We start from the raw sequence: 26190 nt of genomic DNA, 5'->3' as shown, positions 1-26190 counted from the left end.
TCATTGAAATACCAAAAAAAGAGTATGTATGCTCAATTACTAAATGAAATAATCAACTTTTTACACTTAATTACTTTTAAAGGAAAAGACAATAATATTGTCTTAAATATGACTAAGGGCCCGTTTGGATGGGCTTAATAAAAGTAGCTTTAAAAAAGTACTTTTGAAAGTGCTGAAATTTATTTTTAAAATAAGCAGTTATGTGTTTGGATAAAAGTGCTGAAATTGTTATGCCAAACGTGAAAAGGGAAAAATAGAAGAAAGAGATGTTAGGGTTATATGAGTAATTTGGAGATTGTATAAAAATATTAAGGGAAAAAACATAAAAATGTGGTCAACTTAAAACAGCTTATAAGCTAAAAAAAAAAAAAAGCACCCCTACCCCAGCTTTTAACTTTTGGCTTAAAATAAGTTTTTCTTAACTTAAAATAAGCTATTTTGAGTATCGCCAAACAAGTAAATAAGTCAAAAACCAGTTTTTAAGTCAGTTAGACCAGCTTTTAAGCTGAGCCAAACAGGCTCTAAGTAATTAATTTAAAAGTACATTAGAAATCAAATATAGGAAGATAAGTGCTTGCTAAAAAAAATAATTTTAAAAAATAACTAAAACCAGAAATAACTCATCTTTGGCAAATTAACCAACAGCTAGGCTTAAATTTCTGATTTTTCTTTTAGCTTTAGCCTCTATTCTGTCCTAAAATAACATAGGACTGCCAAATTATATCAAAAGCTGCTGCTGAAACTTTTAGGGGACTTTTCGGCCCATTTTCGCTCTTTAAATCCATGTATTCATTGCCTGTATACTCTATATAGGTTGTATTTTGGCTAATTTTACCGTATATCAAATGTATACTGTTTTACGAAGAAATATAGTAAAAGAAAAAAATAACTAAATTTTGAAAAGTAGATTAATCTTATGATTTAAGAGAAATCAATATTCCAAATTGGCAGAGTCGCCACTTAATTTTTAGTAAAAATCAAGAAAAAACTTATAATTATTTTCAAAAGATTTAAATAGATAAAAATCAATTGAAAAAGGGTTCGAAATTCAAATATACATTTCGAGAAGGTGTTAGGTGCTCGCAATGCCCACTAACTCGCGGTTGACCGATATTTGACTAAAATGACTTTTCAAATATAGAAAATCCATTTTTTATTCATTTACTTACCTACTGTTACATTATTATTTTTTTAGTTATATTTTTTTTAGCTATTTAAGGAAAATAAGCAAAAATAATAAAAGAGATCATTTTAAAGGGGAGTGACTTAGGGTTATAAAACAAATATAGTAATATAAGTAAAATTTTTATTAAATAATAATCAAAAACACAAAAGAGTTAATTAAACATAATAATAAATAAAAGGAAGAGGAAATATCACATTTGGGTTTTTGCCCAAATTCAAATTCTTGGGCTTGACCCAAACCTGTCCTAAACTCTAAAGTGGGCCTGCTGATGGGTTTCAGCCCATTTTTTTGCCTCTTTTTATGTTTTGATTTCTGCGTATACATTACGTGAATACCATTGTATACGGACAGTATTTCGGACTCTTCCCTGTATATTGGAACGTATAACAAATGTATACGAATTATTTTAGCCTCTGAAACCTGTATTGTCATTTTTTATCACGTATTTGTTACGATGGATTGTATATCAGTGTATAAAAGCCGTAATTTCAGCCTCCAAAATCTGTAGTACAACTCCTCTTTCAATTCTTTCAAACTTCAGAAATCCAAAAAAAGGACCGATTCGAAATGAAACTTAATTGTATGCGAGGGATGGGGAGTCCGTGAAGATTCGATCCAAGTTCATGCATAAAAAAAAAAGAGGAAGCTTAGCACGATTCTTACTTAAGCCTACCAAATCAAACCAACGCACCTACTAAATTGAGCAACAAATAGTAAGTATGCATGCCACCAAGACAAGACAAGACTAGATTTTGCAAAAAGGGAATACACCATACTCAATACATTTAACTGAAAAGGAAGAAATCAATTTGCCTCATATTTTGCTAACATTAAAATCACACACATAGTTTGGAGAAATTAAGACAAAAAATATAACAAAGGAAAGCAAGCAGTAAGCTAAAGAAAAAAAGGACTTGAAATAGACTCAAATCTTAAGCAGCTGCTCAAAATATATATATATATATATATATATAGTGTTTGTGTGTTTAAGATCATAGAACAAAAAATATATATATATATATTTTAATCTTGAGGTCTTAACATATTAGGTGAAAGTTCAATATAAAAATTGACCAAAAAGAAAGAAAGATTCTTTAATATTTCGAAACAAACTAAAAAGAAAGACACTGTACGACTTATTTATTTTGTTAAAAATACTTATAATAATTATTAAAAAAAAATCTTTACAATAATTTTATTATTATTTAAAAATAGAGACCCTCGAATTGAGTTGGATGCCTCATTTTTGGCATTGAGCCGCCCCGAGGAGAGCATAAAGTCATGATTTATTGCTGCTGTTGTCCAAGGAAAGATCGAACAAATTTTACTTGTGTGTTGATGTTCCTCTTCTTGAGAAAGTCTTCCTAATTAATTAGTTGTGGAAAGAATTTTTGTACTCCAATTTGAATATCATTTCTAGAAAAAATAAATATTTTATTGAAGATGATTTTTTTTTTTAAAAAAAAATAAATATATATGAAGTACAATAAGGTGACATAAAGATCAAAACTTAAATACATAATTGATTATCTATCTATGAAACTTCTAACAAGACAAAATCAAAGCATACCTTAACCAAACTAATATGAACACTATGATTTCTTCCTTGGTTTCCACTTACCTTTCAAATTTTGGTGGAGTTTTCTTTCAAAGAAATGATCAAAATACTCCTTGATGTATTTGTAATACTTTATTTTGATCGTTAATATATTTTCTTTGAGTTTAAAGTCTAAAGAATAATAAAAATATCAAAATGATACGTTAATATTTTTTAAAGGGATAAAATTACTACTGACATAGCGATTTTGTTTTCACACAGTTACTCCTGTTAAAACTAAAATCGCTGACCCAGGAAGGAGCGACTTTCTCTAAAATGTTTTTTCATTTTTTTAAAAAATATCGCTAAAGGTGCAGGGATTTTTGCCAAAAAAGTTTTTTTTTTTTATAAAGATTTTTTTTATAAAACAATCAACATAGTACTACTAATTAACTCCTCCTCACCTCTTCCTATTTTTATGGTAATTAAAAAAAGAACACCAAAAGTGCTGCCAATGCAATCCATTTATTGTTTTTTTTTAGATCATCACTTTATTTAAAATAAAAAAGTTTTCACCAAAATCGCTGCTAAATTTTTTTTACTTTTTAAAGATATTTTTGTGGTCAAAATCGCTGCAGGTGCAGCGATATTCTTCAAAAAAAAAAGAAAAATGTTTTGGAAAAAATTACTCGTTGGTCAGCGATTTTTAATTTAAACGGAGTAACGGCGTGAAATAAAATCGCTACGTTAGTAGTGATTTTGTCCCTTTGATTTAAAAAAAAAAATATTATGCCTTTCTAGAATTTTTCTCAAATTTTTTTTACCTTTAAGACTTCGGATTCTATTTTATTTTATCGAAATGATTTTAATATATGAGATATATGTTTATTTTAATTCTTAATATATTTCACTTAATTAAAATGATCCTTAATATATTACAAAATATATCCATTTTGGATTATTTATTCTAAACCTAACAGATTTATCAAAATAAAAAGTGTTAAACCTAACTGTGGACTTCACGTGGCTAGCAACAAATATCAATATTGTCTTCTTTGCTAGCTTCAAACATAGAATTCCATGAAATTTAATCCATTGTCTCTATTTTCTCAAACAAAATTTATTATTATCTCTTATTTAAAATAGGAAATGATTTTATGTCAATGGAATAATAATCTAGAAAAAGAGGAATAGTAAATTGGAAAAAGTAGACATAATGGTCTAAAATTTTATGGAGTTCTTTTTTTAAAGCTAATAAAGAAGAAGATAATGATGAATTCTATTAGCCACATAGGATTCATGATTTGATTAACACATTTTTAGGGAAAAAGGATATATATATTTTTGAATTATTATAAATGGTACGTCAATACTTTTTATTATACTTTCAGGTTGCATATATCCTTACTAGTTAATATTTCGAAATATATATGCCCTTAGGATAGACGGAGAGACACATGTCATAATCTTGAAAGCCTAGCCAAATTTAATTTAATTTTTACCTACAATTAATAAAGAACCCACTCATTTTTCATAAATATATTAATTAATTATTTATTAAAAATTGAGAAAATCTCAATTCAAGAAATCACGATATATTAAAATTTTTGAAGAGGAAAACGTTGCAAATACGATAATTTGTAAAAAGCAAACATAAAGAATATATAAAATCTCAATTTTTTTAAAAATAACCCAGACAGTCAATATAAGAAAAATTAGTATGATTTAAGTTACTTACCGTGAAAAGTTACTGTTGTAATTGATCTTTAACGAAAATAATTTAGAGAATCTGTCCTTTTAATATCATCATACAAATAATTATTATATATAATACTATTTTTTAATAATTGAATTTAAAAATTAAAAAAAATCATTGACATTAAGAGCATCCCTAATGTCGTTATATTAGAGAAAATAGTTTCAAATCTTTACGCATTAATTATTTATTTTAATTTCAATTTAAATATTTTGAGATGAATTAATGTTAAGATTTTGAATAAATAAAAAATAGTGTTCACTCTTTATTGTTTGGGCCTTATTTTAGGGCTTGCATTAACTTCCCTACTCGTCTATTTGTAGCTGCCGTTGCCATTCATCCGTCTACCGCTGCTGCTCGTCTTTCTTTGTTAAGGAGGTAAGTTTGATTGAAATTTTAATGTTTAGGTTAAATAAATATTTTTCAATTAGTTGTTTGATTGAAAATTTTATGTTTAAGTTAAATAAAATTTTATGTTTAGGTTAAATAAATATTGAAAAATTAGTGGTTTGATTGAAAATTTTATGTTTAGGTTAAATAAATATTTTTCAATTAGTAGTTTGATTGAAAGTTTTATGTTTAGGTTAAATAAATATTTTTCAATTAGTGATTTCTGCTATTTGATGTCTTTGTTCATGTAAGTTTGATTGAAATTTTTATGTTTAGGTTAAATGAATATTTTTCAATTTGTGATTTCTGCTATTTGATGTCTTTGTTCAGGTAAGTTTGATTGAAAATTTTGGGTTTAAGTTAAATAAATGTTTTTCAATTATTGATTTCTGCTATTTGATATCTTTGTTCAGGTAAGTTTGATTGAAATTTTTTTATGTTTAGGTTAAATAAATGTTTCTCATTTAGTGATTTCTGCTATTTGATGTCTTTGTTCAGTCAAGTTTGATTGAAATTTTTATCTTTAGGTTAAATAAATATTTCTGTTGTTTGATGTCTTTGCTCAGGTAAGTTTGATTGAAATTTTTTATGTTTAGGTGTTAAATAAATATTCCTCAATTAGTGATTTCTCTTATTTGATGCCATTAATTCTGTTTCTGCTTTTTGTAGCCATGAATTTTTGAACGTGTATGTATTTTCCATGTTTTTCTTTTTGCTCCTAAGGAGAGCATAAAGTTAAATTCTGTGCATGTTTTTTTTTCTTTTTTATTGAAGCTTTGAAGCTGTTGTCTAATGAAAGATTAATGGGGATAGGTGAAGTTTGAAGTTTTATCTTGTTTTAAATCAATTCTGTTTGCACTCATTCATTTAGAAAGGATTCCACCTTTATGTTTCTTTTTCACTTATTTTTGAAGCCATATTATTGAGATTACTGGGACTAAATTTCCCAGTAGCTTGTTCTCGGCCATGCTAATCTGGAGCCTGTAGACTTAAGTTTTCAACATATGAGATACTTTTTAGGTGGTTTTGTGATTTAAAATTGTTTGATTTTGGTAAAACTTAAAATTTTTTGTGCGTATTTCATTTATCTTTTTTGTCCTTCTGCTTACTGCTGTCTTATCTGTCTCTTACCAGCCATGGCACAAGACACAGGCATGTTTACCGTGCATCATACGATTGGAAATGTTTTATGCTGCAAATGTGGTATAAGTATGCAACCAAATGCTGCTAATATGTGTGCTAACTGCTTAAGGTCTGAAATTGACATAACAGAAGGTCTTCAGAAGCATGTTATCATATGCCATTGCCCTGAATGTGATAGCTATTTGCAACCTCCAAGGACTTGGATTAAGGCCCAATTAGAATCAAAGGAGCTATTGACATTCTGTGTGAAGAGGTTGAAGAATTTGAATAAAGTCCGTTTAGTGCAGGCAGAGTTCATTTGGACTGAACCTCACTCCAAGAGAATCAAAGTCAAGTTGAAGGTTCAGAAAGAGGTTCTTCACGGAGCTATCCTTGAGCAGGCCTACACAGTTGAATTTGTTATCCAAGACCAAATGTGTGAAGCTTGTACGAGGGTTCAGGCAAATCCTGATCAGTGGATTGCTGCAGTGCAACTTCGGCAGCACGTTACTCACAGGCGAACTTTCTTCTATTTGGAACAGCTTATTCTTAAGCATGATGCTGCTTCTCGTGCTATAATGATTAAGCAAATGGATCAAGGAATTGATTTTTTTTTCTCTAATCGGAGTCATGCTGTAAAATTTGTGGAGTTCATAGGAAAAGTTGTTCCCAGTCGGAGCCGCAATGACAAACAACTAGTCTCTCATGATCCCAAGAGCAACAATTACAACTATAAGTATACTTTTTCAGTTGAAATTTCCCCAGTTTGTCGTGAGGATTTAATTTGTCTTCCACCTAAAGTTTCAAATAGTTTGGGGAATCTAGGGCCACTTGTGATCTGCACCAAGGTGAGTAACCACATTGCGTTACTTGACCCATTGACTCTCAGGAACTGTTTCCTTGATGCGGAACAATATTGGAGGGCGTCCTTTAAGTCATTACTTACTAGTAGGCAGCTTGTGGAATATATTGTTCTAGATATTGAGGCTGTTTCTTCTGAGGTCAATATTGGTGGATCTAAGTATGCTTTGGCAGACGCCCAAGTAGCTCGTATATCTGATTTTGGAAAAAATGATACAATTTTCAACATACGAACACATTTGGGGCATATTCTGAATCCTGGGGATAATGCACTTGGGTATGACTTATATGCTGCCAATAGTAACGATAGTGAGCTTGATAAATATAAAGGCTTTGTTCTCCCAGATGTAATACTGGTTAAGAAGAGCTATGAGGAGAAATGGCAGAAGAAGCGTGGGAAGCCTCGTTCATGGAAGCTGAAGTCTCTCAATATGGAGATTGATGACAATGTTAAGGGTAGAGATGATGAAGAGAAGAAAGAAAATGAGTATGAAATATTCTTAAGAGATATAGAGGAGAATGCAGATATGAGGTTCAGAATATCTCTTTATCGTAACAAGGAGTATCAGCCATCGGAAATGGCATCTGTGACTGATGACGATGATGCTCCTTCTGTCCCATTGGAAGAATTATTAGCTGATCTTGATTTGAGTGAGGCGGAAGATGACAATGATAGCATGAGGGAATGAGTCAAGTACTCAATTGGATACTAAAAATCTTAGATGAATTTCATAGGTGAGACCTGCTGCTGCACCTTTTACCCTTTTCTGCAGTATTTCCCTGCTGCTGCACCCCTTGCCCGTTTCTACAGTATTGCTGTTCTATTACTATTATTTCCTGCTTTTGTGGTTAGTTATCCTTTGTAAAGGTTTGCTTGGAGTAATTAGGTCCAGAGTCCAGTAGGTGTGGTAGTGCTCATACATGTTTCTTCCTGTTTTAGCGATTGTGGCAATCGTCTTTTCCTGAGTACAAGTGAAGCCACTGCTTCTCGTTGGAAGAATGCATTTTGAATTTTGAAAAGTTCAGTTAGGATACCAGACTCAAATTATTTATTTAAAGTCTTTTTGATCATTTTACTTCTGTATTTTATCTTCTTGTTGCTAATTTTACTGTATCTTCTTTATTTCATTCGATCATGTTTCCCATGTCTTTTAAGCTATTTCTTTTCAAAACTGTGCTCAATTTTTCAAATGTGGCAATTCCACTAAAATGTCGTCGTTAATTTGTGAGAAGAATCCTTGTTCTCCTCTTTGAGTTGCCCTATGCTTTGCAAAAATGTAAATGTAAAGGCATTGACTTAATTATTTTTCAGACTTACATATAACATTTAACTGAATTAGTCCTTCATTAAGTGCAAACTAATATGTTTGTATTGAAAAAAAAGGACACACTGAACCAAGCACCAACTTTGTTTTAGGCGGCAGCCATTCTTCAACATAACAAAATAAAGTCAGAAGAAGCTTCAACACTGTGTTGTAGATCCGTGTGAAGGAACGATCTCTTTTTTTATGTCAAGAGTAATTACGCTGCTGGTTTTAGGCTTTAATGTCAAACCAATAAAGAATAATACATACGGTAGAATCCTCACTAAGCATTTCTGCCTCTGCGAGCAATCCTTTGCCCTGCTCCAAATAGCACAGCTTTTCCTATCATACCTGAACGAACGCCACAAACTACAGCCACTGTTCCTATAGCCACCCATTTCCAGTCGATCCCACCATCTCCTCTCTGGCCTTGGATTTCCGCTCTATCTTCTTCAACAGAAACTTGCTCCAAAGCATCAACATTTTCATCAAGCGAGATCTTTGTAGTGATTCGTGCCATCATTGCACACCTAGAAACTGCCGCCTCTGATTTTCTTGCATTCTGATATGCTCTGAAGCCGTTGTGCAACTTCTTCACTGTTCCCCACATTCCATGACGAACTCCCAATTTAGCAACATCTTTAGGGATGCCCATATCTTCATAGTGAAGAAGTGTGACTTCACATGCAGATAACTGTCCATCTCCCTTCTTCGATTCCACTGCAACCATTACAAGAGTGTACAATGAGTAAATCAACTTATGCAACAGGCAACAGGAAATCACTTTAGACATCCGTGGCTGATGGAGCTACCTACCCGGCTTGACTATCCAGCTTGAAAAGTACAGGTCCACACGCCTCGGCTTATCACGTCTTTGCAGAGATGAGTATGGTACACTCTGTGGAAGATCATGTTTAACATGTGAATATGATGCATGACTACATGGTTTGAGAAAAATATATAGTTGTCATAACCCAACTAACACGACAAGATGTATTATATAGGATAATTTAGTCCAGTACAAATAAGTTAATTTATGAACTTCACGGAAACTAATTTAAGGTTTTAGACACAGCAGCTTCACAGGTTAAAAAGGTCTGAAAAATGTCAGGTGGAAGAAGCACTCACAAAAAATCATTGTATAGACAGAGCAGTCATTTTATACATGTTTTTGAAGCATTCAGACACCAATCAAATTTACATGTGGTCCTCCATAGCTCACCTTTGTTACGCAGTAATATGTTTTCCCAGATTCCCATATTCTTCTACCGATTATATATTCACGATCACTGCAGAAGAACGGGAACTGTAGCAACAAAAATAAATTATGTGAAGGCAGAACCTAATGGAAGAAACGCATCATGAGGAATTCCTCACAAAAACACTAAGATAGCTTCGATGAGTAACACACCTTTTTAATCCAGTGGATAATCATAGATCCTGTATGTGGCCACTCCTGCAATATCTTGAAATAACCAAGCATCGGGTCCCATTTTGGCCTAAACTCATCATCCCAGAAGAAATCTCTGACTAAATCCGGAGTTGCATCTTCAAAAACAGTTTTGGTTCGGTAGATTGTTGGGCCCACCTGACAAATAGAATGGTTCTTTTAGAATCACTAAGAGAGAACAGAGAACTTCCAAAGAAAATTTAAATTAATCGTATGGATAAAAAGCGTTTGGTCATAGACAAAGTCACCTTGCAAATCATGCAATACACCAGCAATAATGGCTTGAGGATTACAGATAAAAAGATTCAAAGAAGAGAATGGTTTATACTTACTCCAGTAAGTTCAACATCGGATATTGGTATCTAGTAAAGAGCATAAAAATGGTCTGGTTAGCAGAGGATCACAACAAATGAAAAAATAGAACACTCTTCCAACTTAAGTATTTTTCCAGTAATGTAAGCTGTTAAAGTTCAAATCCATATGAGGATTTGAAAGTAGCAAAGGAATAAATCAATCAAATATGTAGCCATACAGCACATACAGTTATACACCTACAAAAAGTCAAAAACATCAAAATCAAGCAGCAATTAAAGCAGAGAAACATGTCCCCTCAAGCTAGGTCTATGATGTTATTTTGACATCAAAATAATAATATGAAGTGTTCTCCATACCCCTAAAATATGTCACCCCCTCCACCTCCTTATATTTGGTAAAAAATATTGAAGACGTATCCAGCAAGCAAAAATGGATATATTCTTTGGTTGCTAAAATGAGAAGCTAAAGCTGTGTCAGCAAGGGACTTGTTGCTTAAGAGCAGCGAGTCTGTCACCAGAAACCAATCAGTTTCTATGAAACAAGGGAAATTGTATAACGTATTCATGCTTTTAAAAAGTTATATGAAAAACGCAAAACTAATATCATGTCATCTACTAAATTATCAGCAGACGGGTTCTACAGTTTGCCCCAAAACAAAAAACCTTACCTAAGCAACCTAAACCTAGATGGAAATTGTACCTTTGGCTCATTTGGAACATGAAGACATCAAATGGAAATCGAGCTGCTTAAAGAACATGGCTTAGACATGAGTCATGTTAAAAGTATCAAACATATAAATAGCTTCAAGCAGATTATGTTATGCTATGGAAATTCTTAAGTTGTGACATTATTAAAGCTGGACTTAAAGCTTTCAAATGCAGTTCCGTTACGGATCAAAAAGGAAATAATAGTTTCTGAAGAATCCTAATCAGTCATAGAGCCCAATTGGGTTAAGCTGATTGTAACCATTAACAAGCTTTAAATTCTGAAACTGAATTAATAAATACACACTTGACTTTATAAAAAGATAGATGCATGTTTGGATAGAAGTTATGAAATTGATGATAAGTAGTTGATGTATCTAGTAGAAAATATGTTGATAAGCTGCTCTTTTCCTAAAATTAACTAAATAACCTTACAAATTTTTCAAAAAATTTAAAATTTTAGAACTTTCCTTCTCAAAAAATGGTGAACGAGATATACTAAGTGAAGAAAAAGTTATGGTTTTGTTTAGGGAAGGTACTTTGGAAACTAGAAAAATACGCAAGGATAAAATAGTAACTCTAGCTAAGCTAACAGTGCTTATAAGCATAAAAATCACAAAATAGGGACGATCAACTTGTGATTTTTGGTTGATTTTGGCATAGAACACTTTTGATATTCACCAAAATGCGTAAATCAGCCCAGAAATGCTTTTAAGTCAATCTGAACAGCTTATAAGTTTAGCCAACACCCTCTCCTTTCAGCTAATGAAGTTTTGTGATGAATGTAGAAGTTAGGATCAAGCAATTCTCAAGAAAAATGGTTCTAAAATCCAGAAATGCTGAAGAAAAACCATATCACAATCTAGGTAAACTTGACCTCGGGTTCATGCCGCCAAGCTTGGTATGTGAAGTTTGAAGTAGAGCGGTCCATCATGGTTTGCCATGCCATCTCTCCATCCTTTCCATCTAGAAGATGTAGAAAGTGTTCCAGATCTCTCTCTGTCACAATGTCCTCATTTTCCGATCCTGTAATATGCCTGCAGGAATGGAGTAGATGCTGTCATGTCTCTAAACATATGAAGGGACAAAAATCATCTAAAAGGGTGAAAAATGTTCCAGTAAAAAAAGCTTTTATATAGAGTTGATCATTCAACACTAGACACAATTCCAAAGGAGAGAATTAATTAGGTTTATACAATTCTTGTTTAAATCAACCATTTTCTTCCCTAGAACTGTTATAACACAACTACTCTTTCATATCTTGTTCAATACTACAGAAAAAGGCCAATTCAATGCAGAAGACAAACTTTTAACATATATACTTCAGAACCATGATTTGCAGATAAAGACTGTATTTAATGCATCACGAAATTATACTGCACTACTGGTAAATTTGAACAGTTCCATTCTCGTAAACGTTGAACAATGACAGTTGTCAATTACGATTTCTTCCCAGATTAATTCAATTCCAGGAAACCACTTATTGCATAAAACAACAAAGGAAAGCAAAATATGCTACTGACAAAATGTAATTTATTTGTAACTGAGAAATCCTCTACAAGTTAACTGACCCAATCCCAGTTGACACTCTAAGTTTGAAACTCCGGGGGAGTATGGGCACCACCCCTCCTCCTCGCTCCCACTAAAATAACAAGCTTCAGCCGGTGGTGGCAGGGTTCAAACTCGTGAAGTATGCCCTACCCATACATAACGTACTGCGTCTTTCCGCTGAACCAAAACCCTGACAGCCACAGCAGCACGTGATTCCTAATCTCCATACCAGAACATATCAGGAAAAGTTTGTGCACAATCACGGGTCTCCAACTCTAAACTTCCTCGGCATGTGTTAAAAGGATTTGTAAGAAATCTGTGAAGAAGTAGGTATGCATTCAATTAATGGAAAGACGATAGCAAAGATCAAAACAATATCTCATCTGATGAAGGTACTGCTTGTTTGGACCCAGTATCCTGTGAATAAGAAAGCAGACTGACTGGCTGATGATATTGAGGGAGAGAATCAAGGCAGAGAACTGAGTAGAAACAGACAATTATTGAAGAAATCATGATAGTCGGTTCTGGGCATCTTTCCAGGAGTAAATAGAAAAAGTATTGCAGTTGTACATGGACTAGTCAAGAGAATTGTTAAGATCCAGAAACTCAGAGATATGAGTGTAATGATAGTGCTTGCGTCTGGAATTAAAAATTATGGATTTTTTCTGACTATGTATAGCTTCATGATGAATGAATATACAAATAGCATGTCTCAGACAGTCCCCTGTAAGGATCATATGGTCTGTACCCTCATGAATCAAGAATCAGAGTTCAGTCACAAAGTACTCCCCCCAATTTCCAAACACCCAAACAAATGGCCCTACAAGTCACTGCCATAATTTACATGCATCTCGCAATTAGCACGAACAGAAGGCAAAGGTGCTGCCCCCAAGTCCTGAGTTTGTAAAATATGAAGCAAGTCATTTCCTAAAAATATGACAACCGAAAAATAAAGAACTCATTTTCTCAGAGAAGGTAAACAGATGTTTAAAACTGCAAGAGGTTTGGTTGGATCTTTAGACTTCTTTACATAACCATGGTGTCCGGACCCGCTTGCGCGCACCTTGACTAGTTTCACAAGATACCTGCTACCTCCTATCAACACAGGTATTTGGTAACTCTGCCTGCCAAGGCTTGGGAAGATGAACAGAAATAACCTAGTATTTTTGGAATTTGAACATGAGACCTCATGGTTCCCAACCCACTTCATTGACCACAAGACACCCCCTTGGGTCCCTGACCTTTGTATCCTTGAGAACATCCATAACGTCTGTTTCAAACCCTCAGCAGAAGATCAAACACAGGGGAAAAAAAGACTGGTATAACATAAATAAATAGATAAATGAAACCAAAGATGTTTGAACAATCACAGTTCATACAATTTGATGAAAGAGAAGTCTACTAAAACTAGCAATTTTGTATAATCAGAATTACAATATATAAAACTCATAGAGGTGAAGAAATTCTAGCTATATAAGAAACAGAATTTTAGTGGCTTATTCCTTCTCTTTTTCTATTTTCTAGTATGGTAAAATCCACCCCACAAACACCCATGCCCGGAAATCTACCACTGTCCTTTCCATATTTCTCCCTCGGTGACTCAAAATTTCCAACCAACCTGGTTAATGGCGAAGTGCTCTTGCTCCTGAAGCAAATCCTATTTGGCAAAGCAAATACTCTTTTTTCTAACCCCTCAAATAGTAAAACGGCTTCCAATATCGGGAGGTGGAAAAAAGTGGTAAATGAATCTGGGTTAAAATAAGCATCCACATATACCACTTTGTCATATCTACAGTACATTATATCTGATACAATAATAGCTGTACAAAACAATGCACTTAATTCACTCATGAACTTGTAATCTTTACTTTGGGTGGGGTGGGGTGGGGTGGGGTTGGATATTACAAGTATGTGTATGAGCTTGACTTGTATCCAATTCAACCACAGAAGTGAACACGAGTCGCAGACCAAACTTATCTAACAATCAGCAAGCACTTGTGCATCAGTTTGAAGGTAGTGACTCAATGTGGATTAGAAGTTAATTATTTTTGTCACATTAATACCACAACTCTCAGCATCATCATAAATTGCAAATATGGACCTCTGTGGCATTTCCACACAAACGCTTTATTCACAGTACAGATGAGGTGAGTTTGTTTTCATTTTTGTCAATAAATAAAGATGGCATAAGCTTTACACGTGAGGATGCAGGGTTTTACACATGGAAAGTTCAATAATTTATAAGGCTCACAACCTTAGGTCTCTAAAGACCTTTCAAAAACCGATACCCTAATGAATAAGTATTCAAAAATCCTCTTAGATCCATTTGACCTGGCATGTTCAAATGAATAAAGCAAAAAAAGACTCAAAGGGCTACTAGCAGTTTAAGTATAGCACAAAGATCTATAGAATAGGAACTATTGAGTTTGGAGGTGCTCATTCCTTTCGGCAGTTCTATGTCAACTAAACTCAGGAATTTTATTTGAACAACCAACTTCAATAGTAATACTGCTAGGGCATTTGATTAGGGCAAAGCAAATGAAGTGAAAGAAGAATAATTTCAATTCATAAACTTTACAACCAAAAAAAAGGAATTAACGCCAGAATTCACACTGAAAATTTAGATGGCTTTATCCTCATTATCTGAACACCGCCATTTCATTCAAAGAGGATGTATGGATTTTAAGTATCCTTTGACTTTAAAGATCTCCTTTATTTTGGAGGTGTTTGGGGAAGACAAAAAAAGTCCTTTTAAGCACTTACTTTTAGGCCAAAATAGTACAAAAATAAGCCATAAGCCAAAAATTGGGTATGACCAACTTATGACTTTTAGCTTTTAGCTTAAAAGCTACTTAAAAAAAGCCAATTGAAAGTTTCCAAACAACCCCTAAATAATAAAAAATCCGAGCACAGAGCATGATCTTACAGATAAAAACTACATATAGTTGAACGAAACTAAGCTCCTTTCTTGGGAGATTTCTAGAAATGAGAATTACAGTCTGATGATTGTATCCATTGCATTATTTCGTCTCAAAACTAAAGCTCAGAAGCAAGAAGAATCAGATTAAGCAGAAAGTTTTCATGAAATGGGAACCACAAAACAATACCCAAGCTAGTCAATATCCACCTTTGACCAACAATACCATACGTGTTGTCTATACCAACTAATGTGACTTGCATTCAAGTTTGTGATGTACCAAAATATCCACCACACTTCGAAATAAAATACATAAGATGTAACTTTCACAATTTTCAAAGTTCAAATTCAAAGCACTGCACTTTCTTCAAATTCAAGTTCATTTTTTAAAAATACATTGCTTTCTTTCAATCATCCTAATATATTAGCTGCACTTAAGTGGCCCAGCAACACTTGCAGTACAATGTACAAGCCGATTATAAAGTATTGTAAAGCACTGTAATCAGCTCAAATACACTGCAGAAACTTCATTGGGCCTTTATGTTCTTCTTCAACAGCAAACATAGACACACCATAACCGATACTAGAGAACTTTTTCCATCTACTCACTAGTTTAACCGCTGAAATGCATACTAAACGATGACCTACTATTCCCATTAAATAGAAAAAACTATAGCTGGTCGAGTCCAGTTACTTTACAAGCAACAGCATAGATCGTTCAAAGATCATTGAAACAGTAAAAATTAATGAAGCCAAAATTTCACAGAAAAAAGAAAAGCACAATAAACAAGTTTGTTTGCCTTCATTTATAATGAATAAAACAGAAAAATAGCAATCAATCTAAGTTTCAATATCACACATGCTATCATCCCTAAAAATGCTAGTTTTTTGTACGAAAATACATTTACATCAAATTCAAATCGAAACCCTAGAAATAAAAACATGCATATGTTAAGAAAATGAGATACCTGATTATGCAATCATCGTTCCTTTGTGCAAAAGAAACCGAACCCGGACCCGAAACCACTGAAGATGATCCAAATTCATCCACCGAACCCGAATCCGCGGCCGCCACCGGAGGCTTACGTGTCCTCCCCTGGAAATTAAACCAGAGTTTCCTGCCAACGGAGAAGGCCGAAAGAGCAGTAAAGGCTAACCAGAGTCGTCGAGCACCAAATCCGGGAGGAAGGGTCCAAACAAAGCGGTTGATTTTAGACCGGAGTCCTAAAAATATAAGACCGGTCCAACGAGGTCGCCAAGACCAGCCGATCAACAATCCGATCATGATGGCAACCCAAATCGGTACAACGCAAACCAAAATGTCGACGAATGTTTCCATTATAGCTGGTTTGTTCATCAATTCAACAAACCCAACCCACCTCTCCACCTCCATTTTTTGATACTATCAGATTTTGATTATTTTTTCTTACAGAATTGAAGAGGTAGTTGGAGATTGCATTTGGAGTGAATCTACATAGATTTTTGCAGATTGCAGAGTTCAATTTTTTGTACAAAGAGGAAGAAGAAGAAGAAGAAACAAGGAAACGAAACAAAATTTAAAAAGTGGGAGAAAATGGAAACCGATACTATTTTGTTAAGTACGGAAATACACGTGGCATGATCTCAACTCTCACATAAACTGGATAATGGCGCGTGCGATTACGCGGCTGCTTCGGAAAAAACACGTGCAATGATTAACCTAACAACTACACAAATGAGTATTCTCTCCATTTTTACTTGTTCATTTATAAATTGACACATCTATTAAAAAAAAATAATTAGTGACATGATGAATTTATTATTTTTTTCTGTTAATTATGAAATGGATGATAAGTTTTATATTTTTAAAAGTAATTAGTCATTTAATTATGGATATAATAAGTAAAAAAATTATCCTTTCTTGATTTATTAAAAATTAGGAATAACTATAAAAGAAAAAATGGACAAGTAATTGAGGACAGAGGTAATATTAAAAAATGGGAAACTAACCAAAGACCTCATAAAAAGCAAAAATAATTAGAAATATATATTATCCTTTTATATTATGCTCAATTAAATAATTACACAATATGACCTCTGATTAATTTTACTTAGCTGATACTAAATAAATATTATATATTATATTGATATCATCAAGTAATTTGTTATATATATATATATATATATATATATATAACACTACAATTTTTTCATATTCAAAAATTATTCATTAGATATAGGGGTGAAGCATAGTATGATATTTAAAATTTTTGATACCATAACTTTGGTATCTAAAGTAATATATATATATACCATTACCATACCAAATTAACTTGGTACATATGGTTTTGTATATTTAATTTCAATTTTAATATTTTACGATATCATATTTGATAATTTTAATTTCTTTTAACTTCTGACTTATATAATTATACCACTTTTTAATTGTTTTAAAATTAAACTCTTTAAATATTTTTTAAAATACTTAGCGTTCAATTATTGATTATAATTATAATTTATTAATATAATTTATAAACCAACCCACTACCTACTCATTACTAACTAAACCTCACCCAATTAATAATCCAATTATAATATCAAAATCGTCGTAAACACTACTAAAACACAATGAAATTATAGATTTCTGAAAATGACATTCAAAATTATTCGAGTCCGAATCGAAGCCCCAATTAAATTTAGGTTGAGCCGCTTATTTAGGAGGACACTTTCTTTCAAAATAGAATTAGAAATTTATGATTAAAGGTAAAGAAGTAATACATCCCGAATTGATTCATGCACTTTTTTTATATATAATTTTATAAATATTTATGATTTACTTTAAAACTTTAATATATTATTTTGAAAAAAAGTTACCTATGAAGTAACATCACATAATTGAGACGTAAGAATAATAAAGATGAACATAGTCATACTTTTAAGTTTATTGGTGATTTTTATTTAGCCACTTGAATGTATATGATAATTTAATTCTATAATTTTTAAAAACATTCCATTGGCAGTAGCTTGCATTAATAATGTGACAGGTTCATTAATTTAGAGGGATTTAATTATTAATGGTGTGGGTAGTGGATTGATTTATAAATTATACTAATAAGTTAAATTATAACATATAGTTGAGCACCACGTATTTAAAAAAATATTTAAATAGTTTAAATATAAAACCGTTAAATAAGTGGTCAATTTTGAACCAAAAGGTGGATGACAAGGGTATTTTGGACCATAGGTGGGTGAGAAGGATATTTTGGAGCCAATAGGTGGATGGAGGGTAATTTTGTAATATTTCCAATACTTTGAGGATATTTTAGGCCATTTTCCGTATAAAAAGTATATAGTCATATAAAAAGTATCCCACTTTAAAAGAAATAAAAACAACGAAGGCTAATAATGCGAGGATGAAAACATAGTGCAAAATGTATATGATGTAATTTTTTCATGTATCTTATAACTATGTTGAATTTTTAATTATCGTAACTTATAGTATTTTTTATATAGTTATAAATATATAAATTTTATTTTTAAAAAATTAAAGATTTCACGCGCAGATTTTCGGACAAACTTAAACTGTTTCACTCTCGAAAAATAAAAAATATCACATAAATTGAAACAAAAGTAATATATATATATATATATATATATATATATATATATATATATATATATATATATATATATATATATATATATATATATATATATATATATATATATATATATATAACTTGAAAAGTTCATTTCTGTATTCCACACATCTTTAATATCATGAAAGTTAAGCGAAATAAATATATTGACGACTTTAACACTCTTGCAGGAGTGGCTTAATCATATTAGTGATCTAAAGTAAAAATTAAATGAGTTCTTAAAATTGAATCGTCAATAACTTTATAATTGATTTCTTCTAGTTTTCAATTGATTATATAACCATTCTTATTTTAAATTATTTTTCATGAGATATAGTACTTCAAATATGTCAATTTGTTTTTGAAACTGGTTTTCAAATATGTCAAATTTCTTCTATAATTCTTTCATTTTTCATGAAAAGTTTACTTTTTCTACAAATAATATTCAATATCTGTTAAAAAAACAATAACTTATAACCTATTATTATTAAAAATGAGGCCCCTTAAATTTGGGGGCCTAAGACACATGTCTTTTATTTAATACTGTAAAGCCATCCCTGCGCTCTTATATGTGTTTATGTTCGTTACTTACTAACCAGACGCCAACATAGAAGAAGTATCCTTTATACGAAATTTCCAAACACCCGTATGCCCTAATTAAAGCTTAAGTGAAGGCTTAATAGTTACTCCCTCCGTCAAGAAATGTTTGTCATGTTGCGCTTATCGAAAGTCGATTTGACTAATTTTCAAAGGTAAATTAGATCACATTAATTTGATATTTTAAACAAAAAAATTAGATATTCTAAAACTATATGAAAAGTACTATAAATTAAAAAAAAATCATATTAATATGAAGAAAAGATGCATCTTAAAATGTTAGTCAATGTTTTTTATAGTTTGACTCTAAAAATAGAAATCACGACAAACAACACCGGATGGAGGGAGTAGCCAAAAATAAAAATAGCATTTTAGCTTCTCTGTTTGTTAAAGCAATATGTCCAAACTAAAGTAACGAATCTATATTAGGAGTACAAATTCAATTATAACTTTGGAAATTTATTGATTTATAACTTTATTTCATGTGCCACCGGAGGCGGATTTAGAATTTGGAGATTGGGGGTGTCACGACATTCAAGTAAGATAAATGATCGGCTGCTTTAATTTTAGGTTACAATTTGAGTTTTTGATTTATTTTTTTGATAAATAAATCGATCAAATATGCATGTTAGTAATAGTTTTTTTATAGATATTTTGTGATTAGAGGTAACTAAAAAATTCAATTTTTATTTCCTTTTTGAAATTAGATGTCTTATTTGCTGAAACTTTGAGGAAAAAAAAGATTTTTCACATTAAAATTTGAGTTTGTATAAACATCTAATTGTATCAACATAATAAATTCATCTTTCATTGACTTTATGTATTATTGGAGATACATAGTTGGAAAAGAATAAAAAATGTATTTTAAGCGTAGTCATCTTACTTAGGAAGAACGTCGGTGAAGATCGAAAGAACCTTTAAATTAAAAAAAATCTAACTATAATATTCATCATTTTTAAAACTACAATTTAAATATAATCTTAATAATATTTATTTGACGTTTATAATTCAATATTCGCTAATTAATTTAAAAAAATAAACATGTTATACACATATCAAGAACTTAATAATTAGTACAAGAGGAAGTAAAAAAAAATAAAAATTAATTATGGAAAGGTGTCAATTTGAATTAATAAAGAATAGTAAATAAATAAGGATAATTGGAGAAAAAAAATTAGTACAAGAGGAAGTAAATAAAAAACTAAAAATTAATTATGGAAAGGTGTCAATTTAAATTGATAAAGAATAGTAAATAAATAAGAATAATTGAAGAAAAAGAAAGGGATAATGTCCAAGTACCCCCTCAACATATGCCCGAAATCTCAGAGACACACTTATACTATACTAATGTCCTATTACCCCCTGAACTTATTTTATTAATAATTTTTTACTCCTTTTCGATCTACGTGGCACTATCTTGTGGGCCCACCGATGGTTGACTTTTTTTTTTCAAACTAGTGCCACGTAGGCTAAAAAGGGGTAGAAAATTACTTATAAAATAAGTTCAGGGAGGTAATAGGACATTAGTATAGTATAAGTGTGTCTTTGAGATTTCGGGCATAGGTTGAGGGGATACTTGTGCATTATCCCAAAAAGAAAAGAAAAGCTAAAAAAGAACAACAAAACACCCCTTCCTTTGCCACTTGAGCTGTTCTTCTTTCATGTTACTGGTGACAAATATAATATTTATTCAATTATAATATATATATACATATATAGATATCATTTTTTTTGAGATCACTAGATGCCGTGACACCCCAACTCTGTACGTAAATCCGTCACTGTGTGCCACACATCATTGCTGATATAACATTCAAATAAAGAAAAAAAGGAAAAGGTGAAAAGTTATACGAAAGCTTTTTAATTTTAATTGTTGAGACGCAACAAAAATTCTCTTTCAAGCTTCCGATATACACTTTTCTCATTTTTTTAAAAAAAGTAATTCACTTTGAATGCTTCTTCTCTTATTTTTCTTCCTTTTTACCCCTCAGATTTAGCATTATTAAGTATATAGTCAAAGTCACTTATACAAAAAAAAAAAAAAAAAGTTCACTTAAAAATGTTTTGAACCAATCCATTTTCATTTTGTGATTGGGCTTTATTCAGCAAATGGACCACTTTTGCCTCACACACACTCAAGTTGTCTCTCTCTTATATTCTTTTGACTAAAAAATGTATTTGCATCGGGCATTTACATGTATATCTTGTCATACTATACTAAAAAGAACTTTTAGCGATAATAATTCAATACTCATTAAATACGTATTTTTAATAATAATTAATAATATTTGTGAATGTCTTTAAAATTTATAACGGCACTGAATCATTATTAGGGGTGTGCATCGGTCGGTTCGATTTTACATATAGTCGGTTCGGTTTATCGGTTTTCGGTTTAAAATATGTTAACCCAATAACAAACCAGTAAGAATTTTTTTATCGATTTATCGGTTTTTGATGTTATCGGTTCGATTTCGGTTAACCCAATAAGAAAATGTCGATCAAATAATATATAATAGTACGTATGTTATAATTACATGTTACCAACTTACCGCCAAAACATAATAGAAAACTTTGAATGTTGATCTTTAAATTACTAACATTCACAAACTTGCAAAAGCTATTGCCTACAATTATGCACTAGAATTAAAACTAAAATAAAATATTTCAATGTGACAATCTTGAACAATTGCTTGATTCACCATATAATCGACAAAGTTTTCACCAATTTCTTAACCAAAAAATCACATAGCCTGAAAAGCTAATAATGAATCTATTTATGTATTAAATTATGTATATTTAATATTGAGGATGGGTAAAGTAGTAAATAACTATCGTCTTATTGGGTTATCGGTTTACCCAATAACCTAATAGGAAAAATCGAAACCGACCCAATAATCCAATAATAAATTTTTCTAAACCCATTAAAAACCCAATAACCCAATAACAATAACCCAATAACATTTTATCGGTTCGGTTTTTGCACACCCCTAATCATTATGTATATTTTTTTTTCGATGACAATGAAAACATGTAGTCGATACTCTTTGGGTGCACACATGGTAAAATCTTGCTCCTATGCTATAACTCGCAAACCACATAGGAAAGGTAACCCGCACTAAGTGAGCTCGATACAACGAGCGTGACCTAGAAGGCAAATTTCTTATTTTCGTTGGCAAAGAGTTTCAAACATGATACCTACAATATGAAAGTCCTAAACACAAACCATTGGACCACCCCAAAGGGTATCATCTGTTTTTATTGTAGTAACACTTTATTAAATCATTTATACCTATGGATATAAGTTACTTTGATTTGAATAAACACTCGATACAATCGAATAAGTATTTACCAAAAATTAAATAGGTTCCTTTGTTGTACAAAAAAAAATAAGTTAGAAAATTCGACAAAACATATGCATCATTATAAAGTAAAGTAACATATGCTTGAGTGACACCATCATTCACGTTGATTTGATTTGAGCCAACTTTTTCTTGTAAATCAACAGTACACTAATTGGATATTTTGTCCTTTTTTTCTTCATACTGATTACCATATAGATTTATCTGCCCCATTTTGCCACAATAATGCATGTTATGTACAAATAATCAATCATTACGATTTACGGATTACTTATATATTCTTCTAATTATTACTATTTGGACTGACAAATAGTTAGAGCTAATCAATTTTTATTTATTGATTGTGAAAACAAGTTCAGTGGTACCAAGTACCATGTGTTACACAAATTTGTTGAATAATGGTAAGTGGTGGTAGATTCAATATTTAAAGGTTTTGCAAGTGGTATATTATCGTTCAAATGTAGAAACGAATCGGTATCTTCAATTTTGGGATTATAAAAATTGAGCTATTATATAAAGATATATACAACTTTCGATAGTAAGCATGATATCAAGAACTAAAAAATAAGTTTTGATGTAATGAGAAAGACTATTTTTTTATTAGAGGTCTCGAAGCTTCAATATGAATTTTAGACTGCGAGAATTTTTTTTTTTAAAAAACTAACTAAAGAAATAGAGCTACAAGCTACTCTTTTATCATATAACCATTTAATTTGCCATGACACTATTTATATTTTATACAACATGAATTATATAACGACGTAATTATATGATAAGTGTAAAAATAAATTCCTTTACATTTTGAGTGGAAAAGTTAATTAAGCTTTTTCAAATTACCTTCAAACGCAATTACTTGTTTTATTATATTTTCTAATTTCCTACCAAATTTATTAGGTAAAAAATGAAAGTTGTAACGTGTGCAAGATGCATCACACTTAAACGTTTGCTGAGTAGGCCAAAATATATACATTAATGTTCAAATCATACGATTGAGCCTCCTAAAATAAGTATTATTTTAGTAAAATTCAGAGTCTATTTATTATATTATGCCTACGTAAATATTTCTAAAAAATTGAACGCTATTTTCTATATTTTATATTAGCTGAATTTGTAAGGTAATTCAAACATATTAAGAAAAATTTATAATTTAAATCATAATTTTTGAAATTATAAATATAGACCTGTAATCAATGTAATTTATCTCCTAAAAAATATTTAACTTAAAAATGAAAAGGGCAAGTTATCAGAAAAATTATAAACATTCATTTTAAACATTGAACAATAAAAAAAGAATAGAAAATAATATTAAATTGGATTGGAAAAAACATAGTCTATTTTACCGTCTAAATAATTTATTTATAATCATCTTTTAAATGACTTGATAGTAATACACTCGTTGAACTTTTTTAACACCTCCAAATCTAGCTCCAAAGCTGTGGTTTAGCCACGTCACAACATCAAAAATAGTTTTTAGTAACACTCATATGTACACTACAAACAGTATTAAAATTTTTATCAGTATTAGTTAATTGTCCTTTAATTCAATGTTGTTATCAAGGCGGGAGCCACCTCATATGAAGAGAGTTCATCCGAATCCGTTTCGACGGAAAATCATATTATTTATATATGGTTGAAATATATATATATTGAATCCCTTTCCACTACTTCATGTGTATATTTCTACAAATTTTGAACCCCTTAATTGAAAACTTTGGCTCAGCTTCTAATTGTTATAGGCTTTAGAGACATTTACGACTAATGCTAGTCACTTCTAAAAGAACATTACATATTTAGCAGTAATTAAACTATTACGATAAATTAATTATCGCTACACAAATATTTTTAGTATATATATACATAAAATTAGTAATGGTCAATTAAATACTCTTTATCAAAAAAATTAAAAATATTGAATATAAAGAAATTATACTACATATATAAGTGAACATTTCAACACTCTTAGGTCATCTAAAGGTGGGTTTAACCAAGGCACATGGTAGGATGGGTTTTTGCATGCAAAATGTGACCCACAACTGTAGATAAAAGCTTAAAGGAGGAGCTAATATTGTTAATGATGAAAAGGGGTTTGATTGGTAAATCATGGAAGAATATAATCTCTCATGCAAAATTACATAAAAGTGCGATAGAGATAATTACGAAACCTTTAATCAAACAATGTAATATTTTCAAGTGTTTTATATCCACATTAAAATTTAATTTTTTCAAATTCGTACTCAGGAAAGAAGTATTTCATATCATACCCAAAGCTCAAATTCAAAATCTCTAAATTTTAATTTATATATATAAAAAAAAAAAGCCTCATTCATAATATCAATATCTTTGGTGGTATATATATATATTCTTTGCAACAATCTACAAGCAAAGTCCATTTAAAACATCTTTTCCACAACTAATTTATTAAAAGGTGAAAAAACCTAACTTTGTTTTATTCTAATATAAAAATAGTTCTTTTCTTCTTCTTCTTCTTCACTTAAATTAGTCATATTTTCACACGGAATTTTTCAATGAATTTGGTGAAAGATAAAGGACTAAAGTTGTACTCTTCACAAAAGAATATCACAATTTTTTTTTCTTTTTTAAAAGAAAGATAAACAACCACTATTACTATCACAAAACACATCAAAAAGTAATAAATGAAACGAAAATAAACTCATTATAATACTTGGACAATACTTACCTGATTCAATTTAACAAATCGAAAAAGGACACCGAAGCCTAAATTGCGGAGTTCGATCACCTACTACAAAACAAATATGTCTATGTGCCTATGCGTGTTTGCTCATACAGACGAATCTAAAATTTAAAGCGAAAATAAAATTTATGATCATGATCTTATATTTGCAAAAATATACATATTTTGAGATGAAAATAATGATTTTCATTTGAATATGATAGAACTATATATCTTAAATCCACACTTTTACCTGTGAGAGAGAACAATGGAGATCATTAGTCAAACTGGCTGCATAATATGTAAAATTAAAACAAAAACTTGAGTTGGGGGGAATGAAGCCTGGTCCGAAATTATTCAATTCATCGATCATCGAGATGCATGAATTTTAATTTGTTTGAATGATTTCGAACCAAACAACATTCCCCTCAACAAATGTTTTCTTTCTTTTGTAAGAAAAATGAAGGGAAGAGAGGGGTGGTGGGGTGGGGTGGGGGACTCTATATATATACTTATGAAATATATAGAGTAAAGAGACAGACAGAAGAAAAATAGAGTTTTTTATTTTGGTTGCTTAACGGACATGCATTCATTAGTTTTAGTTTCACACATATATATAGATATAGCTAGGCTTTTTATATTGTTTTTTCATCGTCGACTATTTATATTAAAACCTGATTAAATTCGCATTTACAGGCTTATTTTCGTACACATGCTTACCATATAATTTGTTTATTTTTTAAATATTTAAACTTAAAATTTGATTAAGAAATAAAGAATCGTAACGTTTCTATTAGTTGTTTTTTTGTATAACGTGACGTGAGCAACGGAC

General features: G+C 31.0%; 2 protein-coding genes and 1 long non-coding RNA gene across 4 annotated transcripts; 1 reads left to right on the top strand and 2 right to left on the bottom strand.

Annotated features, from left to right (window-relative positions):
• The first annotated feature begins 4612 nt into the window (after window positions 1-4612).
• Window positions 4613-7923, top strand: LOC101253905 (uncharacterized). 2 transcript variants are annotated; one of them, XM_004240978.5, is made up of 2 exons: window positions 4613-4857; window positions 6004-7923. In XM_004240978.5, exon 2 carries the CDS (start codon window positions 6006-6008, stop codon window positions 7539-7541), a length of 1536 nt encoding a protein of 511 aa, XP_004241026.1. In that variant the 5' UTR covers window positions 4613-4857; window positions 6004-6005; the 3' UTR covers window positions 7542-7923. The 2 variants fall into 2 exon arrangements, with proteins under 2 accessions (XP_004241026.1, XP_069155336.1); XM_069299235.1 differs by lacking the exon at window positions 4613-4857 and adding an exon at window positions 5149-5199.
• Window positions 7924-8130: 207 nt separating this feature from the next.
• Window positions 8131-16701, bottom strand: LOC101253385 (uncharacterized). Its single transcript, XM_004240977.5, has 6 exons — window positions 16062-16701; window positions 11503-11662; window positions 9568-9744; window positions 9379-9462; window positions 8973-9054; window positions 8131-8876 (listed from the first exon to the last, which is right to left on the bottom strand). The coding sequence occupies exons 1-6, from the start codon at window positions 16484-16486 to the stop codon at window positions 8440-8442; spliced, it is 1365 nt and encodes a 454-aa protein (XP_004241025.1). The 5' UTR covers window positions 16487-16701; the 3' UTR covers window positions 8131-8439.
• An 8645-nt stretch (window positions 16702-25346) lies between these two features.
• On the bottom strand, window positions 25347-25739 carry LOC138349152 (uncharacterized). Its single transcript, XR_011221756.1, has 2 exons — window positions 25612-25739; window positions 25347-25480 (listed from the first exon to the last, which is right to left on the bottom strand). It is a non-coding gene; the product is annotated as an uncharacterized lncRNA (long non-coding RNA).
• Window positions 25740-26190: the final 451 nt, after the last annotated feature.

The sequence above is a fragment of the Solanum lycopersicum genome, chromosome 6, assembly GCF_036512215.1.
Source record: "Solanum lycopersicum chromosome 6, SLM_r2.1".
In the NCBI taxonomy this organism is placed as follows: domain Eukaryota; kingdom Viridiplantae; phylum Streptophyta; class Magnoliopsida; order Solanales; family Solanaceae; genus Solanum; species Solanum lycopersicum.
The sequence above is the reverse complement of the archived record's forward strand: the minus strand, read 5'-3'. Positions and strand labels throughout refer to the sequence as shown.